The 25334-nt window shown below is 48.7% G+C and overlaps 1 protein-coding gene across 2 annotated transcripts in view; it reads right to left on the bottom strand.

Annotated features, from left to right (window-relative positions):
- Positions 1 to 25334, bottom strand: part of GALNT7 (polypeptide N-acetylgalactosaminyltransferase 7) — a 72720-nt gene that overhangs the window by 23647 nt on the left and 23739 nt on the right. For both annotated transcript variants that reach the window (XM_054203540.1, XM_054203539.1), the window contains exon 2: positions 17072 to 17529. In XM_054203540.1, coding sequence (XP_054059515.1) covers positions 17072 to 17529 — 458 coding nt within the window. The remainder of the gene's footprint in view (positions 1 to 17071; positions 17530 to 25334) is intronic.

Below are 25334 nucleotides of genomic sequence, written 5' to 3'. Positions count from 1 at the left end.
AACTATCTCCATTTGCAAAGGCTGTCAGAAAAGCATAGCTGCTCGTGGGAAAAATGTCATCCCCCGGCAGACGAGACGTGATCTGTACCCTTCATTGTTCACGGCTAAACTTCCAGGTATAACAAATGGAGCTAAAAAATTAAAAAAACACTAAACCCACCCAGGGCTCCAGCTTAGCACACCACGAAAAGCACTTCTGCGTCCATGTAAAACGTTTTGTGTTTCGGTTTCACCGTGGCCCTGGACTCAGGTTCTTCTTCCCTGAGGTATTACAGATGACTTAGGAACAAGAAATAGGAGTAATTCAGTCCGCGCTTTCCAATATCTACTCATCACATTTATCAACGATGCATTTCATCTGCAATTGTAACGTCCGTTCCCCCAGCTGCATCCCTACAGGAGAGCGTTCCTGGTTTCCCTCATTCCAACCAGCCCAGGTATCTCCTTGCCTGGGAGCTTCCCCCCGACCGCCTCTTCCAACTACAACACCACAGTTCCCACCACCAGACCCAGAGACACGGCACGTTTGATTTCAGTGGGCGAACGACTTCCTTTCCTCATCTTTCAGCACGTCAGGTCTCCACTGGAGAGAACCTGACTTTTCAAAGACAGCTGTCGTGTATTAAGAATTTACTCCTGACAAACAGAAACTTTTAAACTTGGGGATGCACAAACTTCCATAGTTACGTTTCTCTATATACAATAAAAAGCTTGAATGCACAGAAACATTCCTGTGTTTGAAAAGAAATTACCTTAGTCACCAGCAATCACCACCGCTTCTGAAACCAAACTCTGTTAAATGTGAAAGAACTCGCGTAACAGACCTACAGGTAATTTAAAGAGCATTTCTTTGGCGAAGAAGGACGTATTTCACTTATTGTCAAGGAAGAGCATCAATATTTATTTTCAACTGACTAGAAAAAAAAGAAATTGGTACAAACATACTATTCATTTTGGTCCTGTGGGAAAAGAAAATTACAGCATCCAAGGGGTCTACAACTTAAGACCGATCTAACATGGCATTTTCCCTCTTGGTCGGGCATGGGGAAAGCGACCCCTGAAACAGCACCATCGCTACAAGTATGGTTTACTGCCTAAAATCCTCCGCTCCATTGTTTTTATGCCTGGAGTACCCACAGCTAATTGTATTTGTAAGCTAGCACTAGAGAGGCATCAGGTGGATGCCGCCTTCCTGCCCCAGCTCCGGCTCCGAAGGCTCCAGGTGACCACAGCTTGCCCCGCTGCACCCGCAGCACGCGCGCTTCAGATACCCACCAGTTATTTGGAGATTTGCAGAGCCACAACGGATACACGACCTGGGTGCGCTGAGTCGGATGGGTACAGAAAGATTTTTCCATTGCATCTTTAATAATGGATTAACAACAGAACGTATGTTCACCTGGATTAATTTTGGTGGTACAGCTCTGTTAGAATGGAGGACAACGGGGTGTTACACACTGAAACTGGGCATGCCAGCTGAGCACCATTCCACAGCTCCCGGCCAAGGCAGTGGCCATTAATGGGACTTGGACCTGTTGGAGCGGGGCCAGAGGAGGCCCCGGAGATGCTGGGAGGGCTGGAGCCCCTCTGCTGTGGGGACAGGCTGAGAGAGCTGGGGGGGTTCAGCCTGGAGAAGAGAAGGCTCCGGGGAGACCTTCCAGCCCCTTCCAGTCCCTCAAGGGGCTCCAGGAAAGCTGGGGAGGGACTCTGGAGCAGGGAGGGGAGCCATGGGACGAGGGGGAACAGTTTTAAACTGAAAGAGGGGAGATTTCGATGAGATCTGAGGCAGAAATTCTTGGCTGTGAGGGCGGTGAGCCCCTGGCCCAGGGTGCCCAGAGAAGCTGTGGCTGCCCCATCCCTGGAGGGGTTCAAGGCCAGGTTGGACGGGGCTTGGAGCAACCTGGGCTGGTGGGAGGTGTCCCTGCCCAGGGCAGGGGGTGCCACTGGGGGGGCTTTAAGGTCCCTTCCCACCCAAACCAGTCTGTGGTTCTATGACTTTTCCCCTGGAAGGGGGGGGCAGCACCCGACATGGGCTGCACCATGCCACTGACCCCCACCTTCCAGGAGGAAGCGTTTTTGCTCTCCAGTTAAAAAGAAAGAGAGCCGCAACATTTCAGACTGCCTTCACCAACAGAAACAAAGCAAATGCCGCAAAAAAACCCTGAAATCTTTTGCTTGTTTTTTCCTCCCACTTTCTGTACTGTCGGTAAGTCATATTTAGGAACAAAGCGGTGAAAAGCATAAGAATGAAAGACAGTAAGTAACTTAATATAATTTTAAAAAGCCAAACCTATTACAAAAGCCTGAATTGAACAACACATCTGTGAGCAATTTATAAGCATTTTTTGATCTGTATTTAATACATTTTTAAAACATAAAACCAGAGGTCTAGACAGGCTTTTTGCTACATATCCAACTTAATCTCCTCCAATCTGTCAGCACGTTTTACTTTTTAAACTTGAAAAATCATGTGTTGCTAAATGTGCCATTTGCAAGCCGTAAAAGCACTACGTTTATACCTCTAGTAAGATCATAGTTTCAGGTTTTTTCCAGCGGCTTTATTGCAGTTATTGGAGAGTCGGCAGCTGAGTCACCCAGCCCAGGAGCTCCCGCAGACTGCAGGAACTCCCTCGGCTCGCAGGGAGAATCGGAAGGTTGACGATACGTGCAATTAATGCGTATTTTCATCTCTGGGGCAATTTTCCCGAGAAATTCAAACATCACTCAGTTATATTTGTGCAGCAAAAATCAAGACACTTCACATCCAGCGGGAAGGAAGAGCCCTTCTCCGGCGGAGCAGCACTGACATCCAGTGGCTGGCAAACCGAACACCACGCCGCCACACGTATTTTCCTCGGGGTTGAAGCTGAATTTTACAGTACTAGCTTCCCAGTAAATTTTAGGCACCAGAAAGGGAAAAAGCCTGAAATTCCAGACTCATGCTTCGGTTTTGAAAGATAGGGTGACGTAGATACGGGTGTCCACGCGGAAGCAATGGAAAGCTGGCCAGGGGCACAGTCAGAGTGCCAGAGGGGCTGTGACAAAGGGGATTTCAATACGTTTCGACCTCTGGCTTCATCCCCCGGGGTGCTCCGTCCTGCCCACGCTCGGCACAGGCTGTGCAACATACTGGGAAGCAAACCGGCAAACAAACTCACTCAAAACCATGAATTTGAATTCCTGCTGGCAGAGCCGGGAGGCCAGCACGCTGCGGCAGGCATGCAGGAGGGAGAGGGCAGCATCCTTCAGCCAGCCCGGCTTCCCACCACCTGTCCCGACCCCCACGAAGAGCTGCCCCCCTTTGCTGCCCTTCCTCGGGGAGCTCCGGGCTGCAAGGAAGGGCCTGCGGAGCAGCCCCTGAGCAAAATCTGCCTCTTCCCAACTCAGCACCGGTATCACCGCGGAAAAACACGGGCTGATTCATCACCGGAGCGAGAGGAAACCGTTCCAAAGATACAGCGGTGATCTCATGGAGAAAGGGAGTGAGTAACGTTGCTTCTGACGATTAGCCGACATGCTTAAGATGCGAGTTAGTCCTACGCCCTCTCCACCCGGGGAGGGACCCTGCCATGCCATCCTCCCTGTCCCCCCACCATGCAGATGTGCCCCCCCCCCAGCAGGAGAGGAGCCCTTTTACGGGGGACCTCGGAATCACAGAATCATAGAATCGTTTTGGTTGGAAAAGACCTTTAAGATCATCAAGTCCAACCATAAACATAACACTGCCCAAACCCCCACTACCCCATGTCCCTCAGCACCACGTCTGCCCGGCTTTGAAATCCCTCCAGGGATGGCGACTCCACCACTGCCCTGGGCAGCCTCTTCCAATGCTTGACAGCCCTTTCCATGAAGAAATTGTTCCTAATATCCATCCTAAACCTCCCCTGGCGCAACTTGCGGCCATTTCCCCTTGTCCCATGGCCTGTTCCTTGGGAGAAGAGCCCGACCCCCCCGGCTACCCCCTCCTTTCAGGGAGATGTAGAGAGAGAGAAGGTCTCCCCTCAGCCTCCTCTTCTCCAGGCTGAACCCCCCCAGCTCCCTCAGCCGCTCCTCACCAGACTTGTGCTCCAGACCCCTCACCAGCTCCGTTGCCCTTCTCTGGACACGCTCCAGCCCCTCAACGTCTGTCTTGTGGTGAGGGGCCCAAAACTGGGCACAGCCCTCGAGGTGGGGCCTCACCAGTGCCCAGTCCAGTGGTCGGTCACTGCCCCAGCCCTGCTGGCCACACTGTTCCTGACACAGGCCAGGGCAAGAGCGCTCCTTGGCTTGGGGATGCTTCTGCTCTTACAGCTTTGTTCCTATTAATCGTCTTGCTTTTGCCACAGACCTCCAGCCCCACAGGAGTGATGGTGGGTGTGTGGTCCAGGGACGGGATGGCCCTACAGCCTCCCCGTTAGCAGCCACAGCATTGCAGACCCAGCCTCAGATCTCCTCAGGCTACGAAATGCCCAGGCTAGAGACTGCTGCTGCTGGAGAAGTGATCCAGCCATCAAGCAGAAATGCAAGAAGTGACCAAGCAGAGCACCGCGACTGTAATTTAAGGGCGAGCCCCAATCAGACAGACACTGAGAGGGCAATCTGAGGTCCTGAGCCAGCAGAAGGGCTTCTCATGTCATCCTGAATTCCAGTTTCCTTGGCATACCAGCACCAAAGCTCCAGGGAAAAGTAAGAGGTATTGTGGCTGCAACTAAGTCTCCTTCCTGAGACCATCTTCCCCAGGTCAACCATCACCTAACCCGCACCGGCACTTACCAAAGGCACACGGTCCCCTCACTGGACTTGTGTGCTCAGACCCAATTTATCCAGGACGTCAGGCAGCTGCCGTCCCACCCCTGCTCCGGAGGAGCTGGAGTCGGCTGGTTCAAGCCGAGAGCCCTGAATCAGTACAAAGCTAAAGGTCTCGATTCAGCATTTATCCTGAAATTGTAATTGACATTAAAAAATGGAATCTTTCTTCTCCATTAAGATAAAACTGTTTGCATTTTAAAATTGTATTTCAAGTTTTATGAGATCCCTAGTGATATCAATTATCACCTACTGATAATTGCTTTACGGTGCATGCCTTTTTCTCACTCTTTGAGGGGCTCTAGCACTAGCAGAGCCCAAAAATAAGTCAGGAGCTCTGTTTTCATTTGCAGCCCCCTTTTCTAGCAAGCCCTGTGCTTATCTCCTAAGGACACAGTCGTTCAGCACACAGCACGCTGTTGACATAGCTTAATACTGAATTCGGGGCTGCTTGCTATTTTAAATCATCAGTTTATTATGACTACAGCAGTAAATGGCACGTAGTGCCATAAGACAATGGATGGGAGTTTCTTTCCCCAGACACCTTCACCAGTTGGCCATCAACGCTGTTGACACCCCCAAGGTCCTGGCCGAGACGAGCTGCTTGGCCATCTGCAGGGCGGTGGGATTGTTGCCCAAGTCTAGAGTTGCCAGAAGGTGATTTTAAGACACAAGTAAGTAAAAGTAATGTTAATAATGCATTTGTTACCTATGAATCCTTACAAGATACTTTTATGCATCATCAACATTGATCAGAGTAGTCAACTTACAAAGGAGGGGCTCTGGAAGAGAAGTGAACAAATGGCCCAAGGAGGACGGTTTGCTCAGCCGAGTGTTCATTTCCCTTCAGCAGACAGCAGCAAAACCTCTACCGCACACTACCCAACACCTTCAACCTCTGCTGAAACAGCATTTCCTATTTTTACAATAGCTACAAGCTTTGTCTGCTTCCACTCCTGAAGCAGCCAGCGAGGCTACATGACGGAACGTTGCCACCAGCGCCCCTGGAAGCACAAGCTACAGCTCCTGTCACCTCTCAAAGTGCCACAATCCAAATTCAGGGAAAGGTTTGCACAGAGACCCAGCATTTGGGCTAATAGGAAAATTAAAGGCATAAACTTTGCGTTGGTTTTAATCACAAGATTCTTGTCCATAGTATCACTTGCCCATCACTGAAGAAGTTGCAGCAATAAACACCATAGGGCAGAAGAGCCCAGGCAGCCCTGGGGCACCAACAGCAGAAGGACACGGAGCTGTTGGAGCAGGGCCAGAGGAGGCCCCGGAGATGCCGGGAGGGCTGGAGCCCCTCTGCTGGGAGGACAGGCTGAGAGAGCTGGGGGGGCTCAGCCTGGAGAAGAGAAGGCTCCGGGGAGACCTCAGCCCCTTCCAGTCCCTCAAGGGGCTCCAGGAAAGCTGGGGAGGGACTCTGGAGCAGGGAGGGGAGCCGTGGGACGAGGGGGAAGGGTTTTCCACTGACAGAGGGGAGACTGAGATGAGATCTGAGGCAGAAATTCTTGGCTGTGAGGGCGGTGAGCCCCTGGCCCAGGGTGCCCAGAGAAGCTGTGGCTGCCCCATCCCTGGAGGGGTTCAAGGCCAGGTTGGAGGGGGCTTGGAGCAACCTGGGCTGGTGGGAGGTGTCCCTGCCCAGGGCAGGGGGTGCCACTGGGGGGGCTTTAAGGTCCCTTCCAACCCTAATCACTCTATGATCCCGTGATTCTAAAATAAACTCCCTTCCTCGGGGAGGGGGATGCCACCTTACAGAGAGACAGAGCCAAACCCCTCTTCTTCCCTGTTTTGATTGGAACCGGTGCAGTATTTCCCCGCAGGTCTCCAGTCCTTTTGCTGCCCCATGACACACCGTGCTGTACCACGGGATGGGACAGGCAGGTCCCTGGGCCCCGGCGCAGGACACTGATGTGGGTCGGTGGCACCAGAGCAGCTTCTGGGCACTGCAAGTCTCGTCATGTCTCCATCAAGGTGGGCACCGCTTTAGGAAGCTATAGGAAGCTATGGCTTGATGCATTTCCTTATGTACAGCTCAGGAGAGTCCACACTGCGCATAATTTTGGATTTATTAAACACTGACAAGTTTTACCGAATATAATAAACCAAAGGCTAGGAAGACGCTTGGGGCAGTGGGCTCAGACCCACAGCAATACTTTATTTCCCCCACGCCTTGCTCATCAGATACTAAACCCTGAAGTGCCCATGCTCAGTTGGACTGAATTATATCACAAGTTTACTTAAATGCTCTACCACAGTAAGTCCTGGTTAACAGGAACAAGACAGAGCATAAGAAGTTAATTTCATTTTTCAGTTTTGCATGCAGGTTACAATTCACTTGACAGAATGCTCCATCCATTTGCCCCCACGTTCCTACAGCGCAGGATGGCACCCGCAGGGTTATGGAGGCGGCGGCAGGAAACCTCCCAGACTTTTCTCTGCCCCCTCTTCCACAGTCAGGGCTTAAGGCAGAGTCTAAATATACTCCAGGTGCTGCGCTACGCATTTTTGTGGAGTAAGAAGTCCTGCTCAGAGCTTGGGCTTCTCATTGCAGGAGAAAAAATAAAAGAGTAAATCCAACTAATCCAGCTACAGACAACACACCTGGTGCCCCTGTCCTCGCCTTTGTACTCTTGGGGTGAACTATTCCGCTCTTGAAACTTAAAAATTGAAACGCTAGCAGCCAACACCAAAGAGGCGCAGGATCCACCTTCACTGTAGTTTTCACTACTGAGATCCGGAATGTTAACAGAAGACGCCTGGTTTTGCTTTAAGTACAATGCCTGGCATTCAGATCTCTCCTGACCACAAGGAGAAGCTCTGACAATACACAGCTAATTGCATTTTAAATGCATTTTTTTTTCCCCTCCGGGAGTCCTGCCAGCAGCCAGGCAGCTGAGAAGCTGCAGTGGGAAGCCAGCGGCCCTGATTTAGTGCCACCCCTGTAATTCACCTGGTTCTCAAGCCCAGGCGCAGTGAGGCACACCAAGATTTACACACATGCTATAAAATTAGTGCTGTTGGTTACAGAGCAGTTCCAGCGCGCGGCACTCGAATAGAAGGTTTTCCCAAGGTACCCTGTGCGATGAAACCAAGCCCCCGATGCTCCATTTCCAATGACACGGATACCAAGGGTAATTACCGAAAGCTTATTTCGTATAACGGTATCAAATACGTAATTTGCACAGTGCTATAATTAAGGAACTAATGACATTGCTGGAGAAAGCAGGCTCCACTCCAGAGCTTTTCTATTCAGTCTCCTTAGCTGCGACAGGAGTGAGCGGGCAAACACCCGCGTACTGTAAGAGAACATATTAAATTCATGTTGTTCGCCCAGAGGAAAAGGACAATCCACTTCTAATGAGCAGCCATGACTCATCTGCCTTATTTCAAACCTTGATTAACTGTTTATAACTAAAGATTCCAGTATTTTTTCAACTAGAGCCCAGCACTCAAAATTTTTTATACAGTTTAATACTTTTAATATCACTTGGGCCAACTAAAGGGTCGAAGCTGTCCCCATCAAACCACGATAGGAAAAATACCTTTACCAACAGCTTCGCTTTACTAACACACAGCTCTGCATGTGCGTATTCTTAAGTAAAGTCAGAAGTCTTTATTTCTGGCAAGAATTCCCTCCTCTGCTTGTACTGAAAACAATAATAAAAAATAGAATTGACACCCTTCAAAACTACATGTCTGATTTTAAAAACAAGCCAAGTCGTTTTCACTTTTGGTGTGTTTTACAAAGTGTCGGGAGCTGCAAATACAGTTGTCCAAAAATACATCTCTGTACACAAGGCGCATTGTACTCAAGCAAGGAAGAGCTACTTTTTCAGGTTTTTTTCAACAAAAGCTTATTGCCAGTTGTTCTGTTTGAAGAAAAAAGGTGACCCGCGACAACAGATCCAATTATTCACGTACGAATTTGTATGGCCCAGAGGGCATGCCCTGTAACAGCAAGAACGTCATTAAAAAGGAAAAGTCAAGCTGGATAATCCATGGAAGGAAAAAACACTTAAAAATATTTATTTTGCCCTGATCAGACTGACAGATGTGTGGGGGCGATGCAGCTGAAATTCTGGCTCCCGCTGGCGGGGAGACAGCAGTTATCTATTGTCATATTGGAAAAAAAGATAATAATCCACTAAGAGATTAATTTGTCTCATGTCATAAACATTCGCAAAGAGTCACGATGCCTCCTCTCCCAGTCAAACTCCTCAGGATGAAATTCCTGCAATGTCTGTCAAAAGACGCCGTCAAAAAAAATCTAGCTCAAATGGAGTCATAGGACTAAAACCCCCCGGGTCAGTAAGAATAATTTGTAAGCCAGTCCACCAGGGGCTGGATAACGCCAGCGCATCACGGCTGAGCAAAGCACGCCGAGCGCCCGTCCTTTCTTACAGCCAACACACCGTTAATGACCCCGGCATGAAACGAGATCAACAGCGGGGACAGCCCTGGCTCCAGGGTTCTACGGTAAGGTAACTCAGTCAACAGGAGAGACAGGGAATGTCACAGACCACCACCCAAAATACACTTTAAGAGAATGCTTCTTCACTTAAATTTCAACCCAAAGTGCAATAAGCACGACCCACGCCCAGCAAAAGCTACCAACGGGGGAGTTCTACTGGGAAAATAAAGGAAACACCCGCATTGCTGCTGAGTGGTTTGGAGAGACAAGAAACCGCAAAGAGACTCCTGCAACCAATGTGTCGCAGGCATGGAATTTTTAGAAATACCGACTGCAGATCTTTAGCAGCAATTTGCATTGCTTTGGTCTTGTATAACCAGGCGCAGCTCTTGACACGAGCCACCCACCAGCCAGGCTCTTCTCGCAGCTCCACACTCCTCGTCATCAGCGGCTTCCTCCATCAGGCAATTGCCTCTCCATTTTTTACTCTTTTGTAGAGAAGCCGTTATCGAAACGTTTCCTAACATTTGCCATGAGAAGTTAACGATTTTAGGTCTTACAACTTTGCCAAAAAGGGCCCAGGAATGTCTTCTTTGAGGAAAACCTCCCCAAAAGCCAGGCACAGCCCCTTCCCACCTGCAGGAAGTCAAACAGGCAGAAAGCCCACCTGGCCCCACCAGGACCTTCTGATGGAGCTCCAGTGCAAAAAGGAAGAGTCAGGAAGGCAGATGCATGGACTGGCCACCTAGAAGGAGTACAGAAACACTGCCTGAGCACACGCAGAGAGGATGAAAGGCAGAGCTCTGGTGGATTTGAAATCTGTGAGATGGGAAGGGCAACGAGAAGGGCTTACAGGCAAAAGGAAGACTAAAGAAAACCCGGGTTTACTGCCGAATGAGATGCAACTTTGAGTCAAATGACTCAGAGAAGCCTGAGAAACTCAACACCTGATTTCCCTCAGTCTCTACCAGCAAGGTTTGCTGTCACACCTCCCAAGTCCCTGTGTCTTCTACAATGTCCTGGTGCTTGATGGTGGCTCCTGAGGACTGGGAAAGGCAAATGCCGTGCCCACCGTCAAGAAGGATGATCCAGGGAACTACATCCAGGCAGCCTAATCTCAGTTCCTGGACTAGATGACAGGGCATATGTTGCTGGAAGCCACTTCCAAGTGCCCGAAGGAGAAAGTGATTGGGAACAGCCAACATGGTTTTACCAAGGGCACATTCACCATCCTGACCGTGAAAAAGCTTCCAACTCCGAACACCTTCTCCCCCAACAAACCAGGTATTAACAGCAGCACTGGGAATAAAAAGCACAAGGCTACGTCCTGCAAGTATCCGTTTAGGATAATGACCTAAAAAGCAAAATGCAGTTTGACTCTTCCTTGGCATTTGTACCAATATTTTTTAAACACACTGAGATTATTATACAACACTTTCTGCTCAGATAGTCATAGAATCATAGTGTGTTGGGTTGGAAGGGACCTTTGAAGGTCATCTAGTCTGCAGCAGAACTAATGTCTTCCATGAGAATGCAGGAAAGGACATTTTTCACTGATTTGACATGACAGTTACCCACAGGCTTCATGCAATTGGACTTCAAAGAGTGATGATCACTTCACTTGGGTCTCTATTTTAAACCTCTTCAACTGGAGGACTGATTTTGCAGTAACAGGTCCCTTCAGCCAGGCTTTTACCCACAGCTCCAAACGCCAGGGCCCCTTTGGCCAGCACAGTGCCTGCTCTGCCATGCCTGTCTTCAGCTGGGCCGTGGAAAGCAATAAAACAGACTGGAAGAAGCAAAAGTGGAAGAAATTCTTGGCTGTGAGGGCGGTGAGCCCCTGGCCCAGGGTGCCCAGAGAAGCTGTGGCTGCCCCATCCCTGGAGGGGTTCAAGGCCAGGTTGGACGGGGCTTGGAGCAACCTGGGCTGGTGGGAGGTGTCCCTGCCCAGGGCAGGGGGTTGAAACTAGGTGGTCTTTAAGGTCCCTTCCAACCCAAACCATTCTATGATTCTAAACGAGAGGGCCCCGCAAGGACTCGTTCAGCATCGCATACCCTCAGTCACAGGGCTGAGGGGATATGGACAATTTATTTCTTCATTTTTTCCAGATGGAAAGAGGGAGAAAATTGCCCAGAAATTTGGTAAATTCAGCTATGGCAAAAAAGAAAAAAAGAAAAAAAAAGAAAAAAAAGAAGCAGAGCTTCAGTGCCTGGGTGAGAAAATGGTGCAGAGCAGCGTGTTTTAAATTCATTAGTACCTGGTGACGTTTTTGGAACTGATAAACTTTATCCAGGAAGGACTGAAGCTGTAATGCCTCAAGAGAGGTGTCCAAGTAACACCTCCTCTTCCAAAGGGGAGCCATAGAGAACTGAGCAGGCTTACCGAAAAGCTAAACTAAGGGTAAAAGGCTGTCAGGTAGCACGGAGCTTTTTCAAAGACACTGCATCAGGAGCGGAACGCGTTTACCATGAATCATAAAAAAGCCTGGACAGGAACCAGGGAGAGCCAGTGGGATTGGGAAACAGATGCTGTGAGCAGTAGACGTTCTTTAAATGCACAGGGTGGTGTCCAAACCAGGGAAACAGAAATGAGCACTAATTCAGGCTAAATTGATGTAAATAGTATGATTTAAAAAAAAAAAAAAAAAAAAAAAGGAAGGTTGAGAAATAGCTTACCGGAGTATAAAAGCTGCTATGGAAATATCTTTTTCAAACACCCCAAGCAGGATGCCTGCCAGCAAGTCTGTTGGGCTGCTAGAGGACCAAAATGAAAAGCGACCACTCCAGAAGCAGGAAAGCTAATTAAGGATTTCCGTTGAACTCCTCGCAGTGACCAACGCCAGATACCCAGGGAAGAGAACAAAACCAGGGCAAGCAGACAGTGATTCTCCCCTCTATATGCTCCTATCTTCAGCCAGCTAAGGCTTAGGCACTTTGTAATTCGGAGATAACAGATACCCGCATAACGGCTTCTACTGCATTCTTCTGCCGTGAATAGCCTAATTGCTTTTTTCTCTTTTCTTCTTTTTTTTAATAAACTCAGTGTTTCCAAAATAACGCAACATAAATTGACAAACTATTGCTGACACCAGCCTTGTTATCAAGCAAACAGGAGGAAGAAAAGACGAGACCAACTTTTATAAAAGGGCCCTGGGGAGCTAAAGAATTGCAGACCGCTCAGTCTGGCTTCTGTGTTGAAAAGACGCTAGTAATAAATAACAAAATTAGTAAGCCATAGGCACAGCTTTTGTGGAAGAAAGCCATCCAGCAGAATCATACCGTCATCCTTCGGAGAAATCCAAAACTATGTGGACACGGTGAGGCTGTTAACAGAGTAACTGAATTTCCAAAGCCTTTGATGAGGTTCTTTGCTTTCTTTACAAGCAAAGTTCTTCATCAACGTATGGCAGGCTAAGACGGAAGATCTCTTAGATTAGTAACTGCTAAAGTGTAAAAACTATCTCTTAATTCCAATTTTTCAAGGGAGTTCGTGACTGTGGCAGCGTGTCTGTGCTGGGGTCCGAGCTGTCCACCTCCTCCTCCAGGGCATCGCTGAACAATAAACCCCGTTCTTCGCAGCTGCAACTGAAACGAGTATCGTAGTTCAGGCAGGAGCGCTCACTGCGACAGCGGATGAATGCGGATGGAGCATTACACCACTCCTAGGGCGTATACTCACAGATAGACCCAAAACTTGGTGTTAGCACTCAAAAAACCACTCTTGGAGTCAAAGGTGGATAGCTCTTTGAGCACCTTAGCGCAGAGTTAGTGAAAGGGCAAACGGGATGGCAGGAATAACAAGGAAGGGATGTGCAACATTCACACAGTAGCTTGATGTCGGTATCTCCGATGGTCCCGTATCACGGGATGGCAGCGTAACAGAGGGCCACGGCAGCGCCCGGAGGAGAGGTTAAAGTAACGCTGCCGCCTTCTGCCGGGAAAAGGTCACTGACTCGGGATGTCATTAATTCCAAGAGTGTAAAAGCATTTAAAAGACAAGTCTGTGCACAGACAAAGGTCCCTGACGCATGACAACCCTGTTGCAATTTTTGGCTCAAGTGTCCCAGCCCACTGGTTGCCAGCAATGAAACTTTGTCCGTTCTTGTATGTTTTCTCCCAAGCAAGTGTTATTGGCCACACCCAGAGACAAGTTTGTCAAGAAAAATGATCTCTGGTCAGACTCGGTATAGCTGTATTTTTAAAATTTCATTTTATTTTAAAGTACTCCGGACAAGGGGCTCATTATGCTGGAAAAACACCTTGGTTCTTGTTCTCCTGAGCAGCAATTCTCTTCTGTTACCATTTTTTTTTGAGAGGAACACACCTTGTTACCTGCCAGCATTCATCCTCACACCTAGGTCCATTTTTTAGTTCCCTAGCATGGCGTGTTTATCTTGAATCCAAGACCATCCATAGACTTTATCATTTTATTTTTACTTCAGCTTTACCTCTGTGCAGACTCCTCATCACAAAAAAAAAAAATAACTAACTAGAATCCAGGGAGCAATCAAATCAATATCCTTCTTCCCTAAAGCTAACATTAGTTTTATCGCGGGTCTGCTAGGAGGCAGGGACAACATGTAAAATTCAATATTAATGACTGCTCTTAAAAGTAAAAGGCTGCCACCTATCAGGATAATAAAAAAAGATCCCCAAATGGTAAAAATCACCAAGTTTTAAGAAAAAGTTTTCTGCCAGCAACTGTACAGAGGTTTCAGACAGGGCCTGCAATGCCTGCTGTACTTCTCTGCAACTAGAAATGAGGTGGGAAATGGGTATTGCTCCACCCAAACCCAGCTCGTGCCCCCCTGGTCCCCCGCAGTGAGCTGAAAGGCTGCGGTGACATGACGCTTCTTCCCCGCTGCCCAGAGAAGCTGTGGCTGCCCCATCCCTGGAGGGGTTCAAGGCCAGGTTGGACGGGGCTTGGAGCAACATGGGCTGGTGGGAGGTGTCCCTGCCCAGGGCAGGGGGTGCCACTGGATCACAGAATCATAGAACGGCTTGGTTTGGAGGGGACCTTAAAGACCATCTAGTTCCAAGCCCCCTAGCCGGTCTTGAAGGTCCCTTCCAACCCAAACCATTCTGGGATTCTACGGTGCTGTCTTTGAAGTGTTGTACACTGACTTTTACGTACCCACAATACATTCTTGATTTTGTTTAACCAAACCTATGATTTGCTGCATGCCAACAGAACGGCATAGCTTCAACCTTGAAACAGACTGGTTAAAATTCACGTGGCAACAATACGCGGTGCGGGCGAAATGGAAATATTCTGATGGACCCGACAAACAACGTCCCCAGACCTCCCAATGTCACTCCTCGCTGCAGGGCGCAGCAGGAACTAGGGCTCTGCAGGGCAGCTGAGGCTCCCAGGACCAGCAAAGCTCCTACTGAACCAACAAAGGCAGTCGGCAAATCCTCTTGGCAACGTGTCCCACTCCAAAGTCAAATCTAAACACAGCCGGATTGATTCCCCTTTATTGGCATTTTCTTCCCTCTCCCCCCTCCGTCGGGGACAAGCCCTACGGGGGTCTTCAGCTGCGAGACAGCTCTCGCAGCACCATTTCACTCCCCTGGCACTGCTGGGGAGAGCATTCGGCATCTTCCGCCCAACAAACCTGGCTGCTTCGGGTAACGCCCGAGAATTCCGACGCGTAAAGGAGGAGAAGGCTGAGGTGAGGTCTACCTGGGTTTGCATGTCTATCAATGAGTAACACGGTCTTTGCCTGGAAGATCCTCCTCAACTAGCAATGCCAAGGTACCGTTAACCAAAAAAAGATGACTATACTGCTCTTCGGCGGGATTAAACTGAATGTTAACCAGCTTTATCAACCAAAATATTAAAGGAATGTACTAAACAGATCAGTTGGAGGAAAATAAAGAGTGGATCCAACAGGCAATAATTTCTGGCCGGTATCGGGGATGAGCAGGAAAGTGAGGAATCTGATACCCCAAAGCGTACAGCAAAATTGGCCGATCTTGCATTCCTTCCCCTCTCTTCTGCCGTCCCCAGGAGGCACTCAGAAGCTATAAACCTTTTAACCTAATTCAGGGCAATTGCAAACACCCCAAGTATTCAATACCTATAATATTTGATATAAAGTTGTCTGAAAGATGCCTTTTGTTCACACTGTTTTTCATGCTGTTTTGTTTGCTTGCTTAAAATATTAAATAATAAAACATAACTTTGATTTCAGCTGCTGGCTTTGACCTCTGTGGAAGACTTATCTGCAGGTGCGCTTGGAGCAAAAAGTTCCTAAAATCTGTCTTTTCTGCTCTGATCGGTCACATGGCTGTCTCTCCTATTCCTCAAAGTATGCGAAGTATTAATTATTCTTTGGGAATTTCTGTTTATTGGTTCTGTTCTGAAGGAGAGCAAAGAGAAATTCTGAGATCATGGCAAAAATGCTTCGGTAAGCTATAGGTGTGGATCTGCCTGTATGCTCGCTGATGCCCTCCCCCGTGGGGAATCATAGAATAGAATCCTAGAATCACCTGGGTTGGAAGGGACCTTTCAGATCATCGAGTCCAACCACCAGCCCAACACTGCCCAAACCCCCACTACCCCGTGTCCCTCAGCACCACGTCTGCCCGGCTGTGAAATCCCTCCAGGGATGGCGACTCCACCACTGCCCTGGGCAGCCTCTTCCAATGCTTGACAGCCCTTTCCGGGAAGAAATTGTTCCTAATGTCCATCCTAAGCCTCCCCCGGCACAAGCGGGCTGAGTCACACAGCTGGCCGTTCTCTCCTACCCTGAAAAATGGGAAAACACCCACTACGACGGGCCACGGCAGAGCCCATGAGCTGGGCAGTGACCGACCAAAGAGCAGCTGGCACAGCTGGACACGCACTGCCCAGAGGTTGGCACCCAGCCCAGGGGCTGGCACAGCTCCACTGCCGGGGACGAGAGCGAAGGCAAAACGGGCAAGTACCTCCTGTCATATTTAAATTCATATACCCCCCCCCTCCAACTGCAAAAAAACCCTCAACAAACCCCTTCAAAACACCCCAACCAAAAGAAGCCTGCCAGGCCATCAGTGCGCTCAGCGACCTGTCCTCCGCTGATATTTAACAAGGAAAATTATAGCAACTGCGGATTAGCCTGACAGCAAATTTGGCTCCAGCATACACCAAAGATCACAAGAGACGGCATAAACCTGTTAGTAATTATCGAGCAAATGTTAGTAACTTCCCAGAATTTCCCCACACCAAAGTCGACACCCTCCCAGCAAGTAAAAAATGTTTTTTCTGAGATTGCTTCCTTCTTTATGACAAATGCGGTGAGAAACTGTTAGACGACGACTCTCTCATCAGCTCCAAACCCCAAACACCACCAGGGCAGATCTATACCCCTGTTAATGCAGGTAATTACACAGAGCTGTTTAAAGGCAATAATATCTCCTTGTTTCTAGTCTCTCTCTTTGTTTTTTAACAAACATCTTAAAGCATTGGAGCGAAAACAAAACTGGAAAAGCTAAGAGCAGTATAGGAACTTCTGCAAGACACAATAAAGCAAAATCATTCTTTCTTAGAAACAAGCCTCAAGAAGTTATGGATTAAGAAAAGATATGACCATGAAGACTGCGGCTGGACCTGGGACATGCAAATACACGCAATTAGACACTAAAAGGGATGACTTCAGAGATGAATCAATACAGATTAAGTATTCATGAAAGGAATAATTGGAACAGTATTAAGAATAATATATGGAAACATTTGCTGCAGTACAGCACTCTTGCCTGTCAGGACAAGAAGCTTTAAGTATTTGGCCTAATTAATATTATTTTAAGCATTGATTAAGCTATATGGAAAGAAAATAATTAAATCCCGTAAAAACAGAACTAAAAGGAAAAAAAAAGTTTGCTTACTCTTCTTGACGCAAGTCATTAACGCTCCGATCTAGTGAGATCATATCACTGGCCACCATATTAAACCCAAACTCTTTAATGCTGGCTTGAATGGATTCTTTGTAATCTGGTCCTAAAACATATGGCTTCGCTTCCTCTCCAGGGCCACCAACAACTCCGTGAGGCTCAGGCTCTTTGGGTTCAAAATTACCAAGGACTCCAGGTCGTAAAACAGGATCTCGGTATACAAATGTCTGAGGCTTAAATGTGAGATACTGCCTCTGCATGATGTTTTGCTGTTTGTTATCACCACCACCATGATGATTTAGTTCATTTTTGGCCTTGTTTTTCCTTCGAATGGATTCCAAGTCCACTTCCACACCTTCAACATGAGGCCAAGGTACCACAGGTTTGAACTTCTCGTTTCCTAGTCCATGGTCTCCTTTGTTGGGCACAGGTCTGTTGACTTCGTTGTCATCCTAGATATACATATGGAGAAACAGCAGGAGATCATATAAATTTATGACCCTTTATTTATTTAAATCCAGTACCTTAAAATACATGTTAAGCAAGAAGGGAGAAGTCCCTGTTAAGGGGTGAGGGGTCTGGAGCACAAGTCTGGTGAGGAGCGGCTGAGGGAGCTGGGGGGGTTCAGCCTGGAGAAGAGGAGGCTGAGGGGAGACCTTCTCGCTCTCTGCAGCTCCCTGAAAGGAGGGGGTAGCCAGGGGGGGTCGGGCTCTTCTCCCAAGGAACAGGCCATGGGACAAGGGGAAATGGCCCCAAGTTGCACCAGGGGAAGTTTAGGATGGATATTGGGAATAATTTCTTCCCTGAAAGGGCTGTCAAGCATTGGAAGAGGCTGCCCAGGGCAGTGGTGGAGTCACCATCCCTGGAGGGATTTCAAAGCCGGGCAGACGTGGTGCTGAGGGACATGGGGTAGTGGGGGTTTGGGCAGGGTTGGGTTGATGGTTGGACTTGATGATCTTAAAGGTCTCTTCCAACCAAAACGATTCTATAATTCTATGAACACGTTTTACTAAAACAACCAGCACCTTGAGAACATCCCCAGCTGATGTCCACCCTTACCCTGGTGAGCAGGCATGGAAGTGGCCTAATGCCCAGAACACCCCCAAAGACCAGCACCCCCTCGGATGTGTCAGCTGGAGCCCAGCCCAGGCTGCACCAGAGCCGCTGCCCTGGCCGGGAGCATGGCCGAGCCTGCCAGGGGGGCATGGTGGGGACAAGGATGCTGTGTGGAACGCGGCACCTTGGGGACACGCCTGGACACAGGGGGCCCCAAGGCCACTGCAGGGCCTTGGTGGTCACCAGCTACAGCCCCAATGCACTCCTGTGCTGGAACGGGTGCCATGACTAGATGTCCCCTAGCAAACAGGTCATCTCATCCCTACCCTCCATCCCCAACGTGCTCCCACCAGCCATGGCTCCCTCCGTCCCCGACGTGCTCCCAGCAGCCATGGTTCCTCCATCCCCAACATGCTCCCACCAGCCATGGTTCCTCCATCCCTGACGTGCTCCCACCAGGCGTGGCTTCCTCCATTGCGATGGTCTGGGAGCCATGCGGAGAGCAACAGGCCAAACCAAGATGCTGCCCCGATCTGCTCTGCTGCATGGCCAGAGGGACCGACCCGCCTGGGGAAAGGAGCTGCCAAACTGGCACCTCCTGCATCCCCGTTTAGAACAACTTCACCATTCTACAGCACTCCTCCCTGCCTCCCCACCGAGAGACGTGAAGTTCTCACTGAGAAGAAAGGCTGGGATTTTGAAAACTGCTCGGCATGTTCATCAGCGAGGGTGGTGGGGTTCAAAAAAGGGTGGGTGATGTTGAAGAACCCAGGCAGAAAGGCTCTGAAACATCTGAGTGTGAAGTCTGCAGGGTACCACAAACCCACCCATGAACGCCCCCCCAGAACAATCACTGCTTTTTCCAGTACTGCTGTCCAAGAGGACAACAGCGAAATGCTGCTGAAAGTTCAGATTTCTCTTTGTAAGCAGGACAGATGTTGGATCAGACCGAAATCTGCAGTGAACAATGCACACGTTTCAGCAACGTCTCACTATCTATTCACAAACACAGGATCAAACAGAAAACTGAGACCAGGAGGGTGTCACCTATTCAGACCTGCCGGCGGCAGGAGAGCTGCACAGTTAGAGCAGGTCTCATCCACTCGCACCCCGAAATCCTTCCGATTCTCTGGACAATGCCTCCAGTTGCTCAACAGATCTCCCAGCGATGGTGTTTCCTCATACCTCAGCAGAAGTTTCTCACATCGCCTCTTCTCCTTTCAGTGTGCACCCCTCAGAAGATTTTATTTCCATTGTCTCTGTAACCTCACTTTTGAGGGTGAGAAGATGCAATTAGGTTCCCCACTAGACTTTTCTCCGGCCAAACCAAGCCGAGCTCCTCTCCCCTGTCCATGACCGTCTCAGCTGCGGCAGCCCTCCCACCTCCTCGGCAAGTCTTTGCCAGGTCCCCTCCACTTGTTAACACCTCTCCTGTGCCAGGCAGCGCCAGAGGAGACCCAGCCATGGTGCTCCAGAGGCAGGAGTGTTTGGGAACCAGTCCCCATCCCTTGGCTCAGTGGTGAAGCCATCATGTGGTGCACCTCTACTGCACCAAGGGCACAAGGCTGACTCACCTCCGCCTTTAACTAAACCACACAATACTTACTACTACATTACAGCATTTGCCTCACATTCTGCATAATAGCACTGGAGAAGTTAAGGAAAACCCAGTATAAGATATGTCTAGGTTGACACGATAACAGCTGGAGTCAGACCGGCACCAATTCAAAAATAATCAGGTTTATTCAAGAAACTTTCCGACCTCTCTGCTTGTTCTAGTTTAAACAGGGAAGACGCACAAAATGCAGAAGTGTTACGTTATTCTGTTCTTCCATCACCGTTTTTTGAGGAACTGAAAAGCCAGCATGAGAAAGGGGAGGACGAGGGCACGGGAAAAAGGAACATTTTGCCAGGAGGCAGAAGGCTGCCATGGATCTAAATAAAGCCCTGAGAGGCCTTTTGAACAGAGCATCATCTCTCACTGAGCCTAGAAATGAAAAGGACGGCTGTGCCACTTGACTGCCAGAGCACTGCTGAGCACTCAGCTCTTACCAGCTCGCATCCAGTTCCTACAGACGCCAAGGAAACGGTGGGCACCATCAGGAAGGATGCTGCAAGAGAGCGTCATTTTGACCGCACAGAATTTTGATGCACTCACACCCTCAGTAGTACTGAGTTCTGGTCTGTGCATCTCAAAAGGACATTTTGGAGCTGGAGAAGGTACGGCGTAGGGCAGCCAGAAGGAAGGAGGGTGGACCTTAACACCAGAAAGACTGGACCAGAAAGCCTGGTCCTCCACCTTAAAGACTGCGGTTTAGGCCTGTAACGAGTGGTGTCCCTCAGGGGTCAATACCTGGACCAATTTTGTTCAATGTATTCATTAATGACCTTGATGAGGGGACAGAGCGTATCCTCAGCAAGTTTGCTGATGATACCAAGCTGGGAGGGGTGGCCGACACTCCAGAGGGCCGTGCTGCCATCCAGCGTGACCTGGACAGGCTGGAGAGCTGGGCAGAGAAGAACCTAATGAGGTTCAACAAAAGCAAGTGTAGGGTCCTGCACCTGGGAAGGAAGAATGCCAAACACCAGTATAGGTTAGGGGCGGACATGCTGGGAAGCAGCTCTGAGGAGAAGGACCTGGGGGTCCTGGTAGACAGCAAATTATCCACGAGCCAGCAGTGTGCCCTTGTCGCCAAGAAGGCCAATGGCATCCTGGGCTGCATAGGGAAGACTGTGGCCAGTAGGTCGAGGGAGGTCATTCTCCCCCTCTACTCTGCACTGGTGAGGCCACAACTGGAGTACTGTGTCCAGTTCTGGGCTCCCCAGTTCAAGAGGGACAGGGAACTACTGGAGCGAGTCCAGCGTAGGGCAACCAAGATGATTATGGGACTGGAGCACCTCCCTTATGAGGAAAGGCTGAAAGAGCTGGGACTCTTTAGCCTGGAGAAGAGAAGGTTGAGGGGGGACCTGATTAATGTTTACAAGTACCTAAAGGGTGGGTTTAAGGAGGACGGAGCCAGGCTCTTTTCAATGGTTCCCAGCGACAGGACAAGGGGCAATGGGCACAAGCTAGAACATAGGAAGTTCCGTTCAAATACACGGAAAAACTTCTTTACGGTGAGGGTGACAGAGCACTGGAACAGGCTGCCCAGGGAGGTTGTGGAGTCCCCTTCTCTGGAGATTTTCAAGACCCGCCTGGATGCAGCCCTGAGGGATGTGCTTTAGGCAATCCTGCTCTAGCAGGGGAGTTGGACTAGATGATCCCTAGAGGTCCCTTCCAACTCTGAAGATTCCGTGATTCCGTGATTGGAGAGGTGATGGCTGAGGGGCGTACGACTGAAGTTTAGAAAATCGTGAAGGTGATGGAGAAATCGAGTGGAACACCAGTTTACCCTAAATACAACAACTGGGGGCGCTTGATGAAATTGATAAGAGGTGAACCAAAAAATGTTCTTTGCTCAGTGACCTCCTGGGGCACAGGAGGCCGTAGGGAGAGACGGTACCAATGGCTGAAGGTGGGATGAGACACCGTGATGGATGATGGGCCCATGAGTAGACCGTAAAAGGACCGGGCAGGGAAAAAGAGTTTTACCTTCAAAAAACTCAAATTGAGCAGTTGTGGAAGCTGGAGGAGTCCAAAGTGGGGGGCAATGGTGGACAGCCAGGCTCTCCGCCACCCCCCGCCTCCCCAGGCTGAATCCGGCCCTCGGTCCGGCTGAGACGCCTGTGCTCCGTACGAGATTAAACATCCTTCCACTCCACCAGCTATAAAACAGCTACGAGCTGCCACTTCGCCAGTCCTCCAACTGAAACGTAGCACTTCTCCAAGTAATTTGTTTATTGTGCTGTCGTCAGAACCATGACTTGTATTACATTTAGCCTCGTTATAACTGTTATGCACAATTTGCATTATAATGCACTTATTTGCTGTTCCCTTCCAGACACTAAATATATTCCATTTTTTTCAGGCCTAGGAAAATATTGCACAAAGCAGGAAAATGACACACAAACACAGCGAGACAGCCTGTCACTTCTTTCCTCCAATTTCCCTGTGCCTGGGACAAACGCGATTGCCACGGGCTGACCCTGCGGCACCACACAGCTGCTCCCGCCTCCCCTCTCCCCGCTATGAAGAACATTTAACTCCGTCTCAGCATTTTTAAAAAACACAACCAAATCAACCCACAAAAAAAAGGAACTAAGAGTGTTTAAGCGCATGGTGCGCTCCACAGCTCCGGGAGGTTATTGGTTTCTCCAGGGATAACCAAGACAAAGGTCTTCCAAATGCTGTCTGGAACAAAAGCAAAATCAAACCATAACGACAGAACCATTTTTGCCATCATGTGAGCCACAATGCCTCGGTTAGGAGCTTCTAGAGCTTCTCTTTTATGAATTATGACTTCCCCTACTTTTTTTTTTTTTTTTAAAAAAAAAAGATTTAATGACATCTCTCCAAAATGGAAATAATTTTTAATCAGTGTGCCTCACTGATTAGAAGTTTGGCTCAGCTAAAAATCTGCAAACTTCTAAACAATTAATAAAACAATGACAGTCAAACTGGAAGGCATATTAAAAAAAAAGAAAAAATCGCAACAACCTTTCTTAAGTGGAAAAAACAAGATAGTCTTAAAATAATTTGAAAACCTTTGGAAGAGACCAAGGCAATGACGCCGAGGTGAAGGGAGGTCTGGGAAGAAGGAGCCCGACACACAGCTGACCACTGCACTTCTGGGTTTCCCAAAGATGAGGGAAGAGAAGAAAAACTTTGCGAATTCTCTCACATCTGGAGACAAACAACAAAATGATCTCATTGTATCTTTACAAAGGACTCACAGTAAGCCGTTTACACACAGTAATATAGAAAAATGTTTATTCCACAGATTGTTTTTTTCTACAGGGCCAGACCTAGGATTCCCTGCCAGCTTTTCCAGCTCCGGTTCAGGAGCTTCTCCATTTTTGAAAGGTTCTTTCCGCTCCCTGGGGATGACGTATGAGTCACTGCAACGGCTGGTTCGGAAACACTGAGGCGGTATCAATACAGTCGATCCCCGTACAAAAAAAGGAGGTAGTTGGTGTCTTTTCTTTTTTTTTTTTTTTTTGTTTTTAAATTAGGTTCTTCCTTTTTGCAAAAGAGAGGAATGCAATTAAAGGTATATAACTGTAGCCTTTGGGAAGCGTGTTTCCAAATTATACGACATAAAAGAAGAAGGCGGGAGAGGCCAGCGCAGCGCCTCGAGGTCGGTCAGCCGGCAATAAAACGGAGCACGGCAACGTTGCGTAACCTGCTTTTCTTCAGCCAACCGGTTCACGACTGGCAACTCCCTGCAACTCCCTATGAAATAATGTCTCGAGTACTAACTGCCGTTAAAAAAGCAGATTTGCTTCATTTCTAAAATGGAAGGTTATCCTACCGAGAAAAGTTTGCTACTTCAAAGCGACGCCTATAAAAGCAACCTGTTCGTCTAGACAAAGCCCACTGATGCACAGACAATGAAAAGGGGAGTAATTAAGTAGAATCCAGCAGTATTCTCATTACTGAGGGTGCAAAAGGAAATTAAAAAACCTTACTCCCTCAGAATATGCATGTTCATGCCCATCTGATTAAAGACCGATACCGAGCGTTGCAATATTTTGGTGTTCCTCACGGAAAATGATAAAAACGGATACACTTTAATATTTTAGTAACCCAGGAGGTCAATCCCTCCGTAGTTCTGTTTTCTCCAATCCGGCTTTTACCTTCCTTAGCTCTTGGCTGCACCTCCACTCACCAGGGAAGGCAAATGCAACGTACCACCTTCTACCATACGGAAGGTTCAAGGACTTTCAAGTGGGGAGGAATCAATAGAGCTCGGAGCTCCCCTGACACGAGTTCCTCTTCTACGCAGGAGAGAAGCATTCTGAATAGAGCCCGTCACCGACACTCTGTGGGAGACCACGCAGCTATCCGTTTCAGTTTGGTGCTTCAGCAAGGACTTCAACATACTTAAAAGATTTTGCTTTGTTTACCTTGACTTAATGCAGCCCCACTCCTAGCTTACGGGGGAAAAAAAGGCCACTTGAGAAAAATTGTTATTTTCAATTATTTGAGAAAACAGGAGGCAGTTGGTTTAATTTATACAGTTAGCTTGTTAAAAAAAAAAAAAGACTACAAGCTGGATTCACAGATTTCCTTATTGACTAGACTCATGCTGGGAAGATACTGAAATAATGCCTGTTCTCAGCCAGGCTTCTAGCGTGATTCTGCTCTACCAGCTAATGAGAGAGAGGGGAAAAACCCAACACGTAGTACATTTTGGTTTGTTTTGAATCATTATGTGTGGGTCTCACTTACCAGGCTACAGTTCAGGGCAGAGATGGGAAGAATAAAGTGCCACACTGAATTACGTAGTCCTGCAACTATTTTTGTGCCACATGGTAGAAAAAGACTCCACAACACTCCTATGACCAAAAACAGAATCACAGACCGGTTTGGGTGGGAAGGGACCTTAAAGCCCCCCCAGTGGCACCCCCTGCCCTGGGCAGGGACACCTCCCACCAGCCCAGGTTGCTCCAAGCCCCGTCCAACCTGGCCTTGAACCCCTCCAGGGATGGGGCAGCCACAGCTTCTCTGGGCAAATCTAGAAGACTTTTCAGTATACAGGGTCAAACACAGACAACAAGGAAAATCAACATATCCAACAGCCTATTTCTGAAGAGATTTCACTCCAGACAGCCTTCAGGATAAATAAAGCAAGCAGTGATTCCTACAACCCAGCTGGCTGACTGGCAAAGGGACCCCAGAAGATTGCCCACTCCGGCCACTGCCACCACCTGTGGTGACCTCCACCCCAGCCGTCAGGAGCTCTCGTGGCTGCAGGGGGGAACCAAAACCAAAAGCACACACGGACGGAAAAACACAGCCTCTCAAACAAGGATAAAGAGTTATGACACAACCGTGTCACTTCAGAGAATAAATAAATAAATGGAGTCTCCGTCTCTGGAGACATTCCAACCCCGCCTGGACGCGTTCCTGTGCCACCTGCTCTGGGTGACCCTGCTCTGGCAGGGGTGGGACTGGGTGATCTCCAGAGGGCCCTTCTGACCCCGGCCAGTCTGGGATTCTGTGAAATAATAAAAAAGCCCTTCGTAATGATCACAAATTCTTGCACAAAAAGGTCTGTTTTAAGCTCCACATGCAGCAACTGCCTTCAAGTCGTATTTT

This window comes from Rissa tridactyla, chromosome 5 (genome assembly GCF_028500815.1).
Source record: "Rissa tridactyla isolate bRisTri1 chromosome 5, bRisTri1.patW.cur.20221130, whole genome shotgun sequence".
Lineage (NCBI taxonomy): Eukaryota > Metazoa > Chordata > Aves > Charadriiformes > Laridae > Rissa > Rissa tridactyla.
This window is presented reverse-complemented; position numbering and strand designations above follow the sequence as displayed.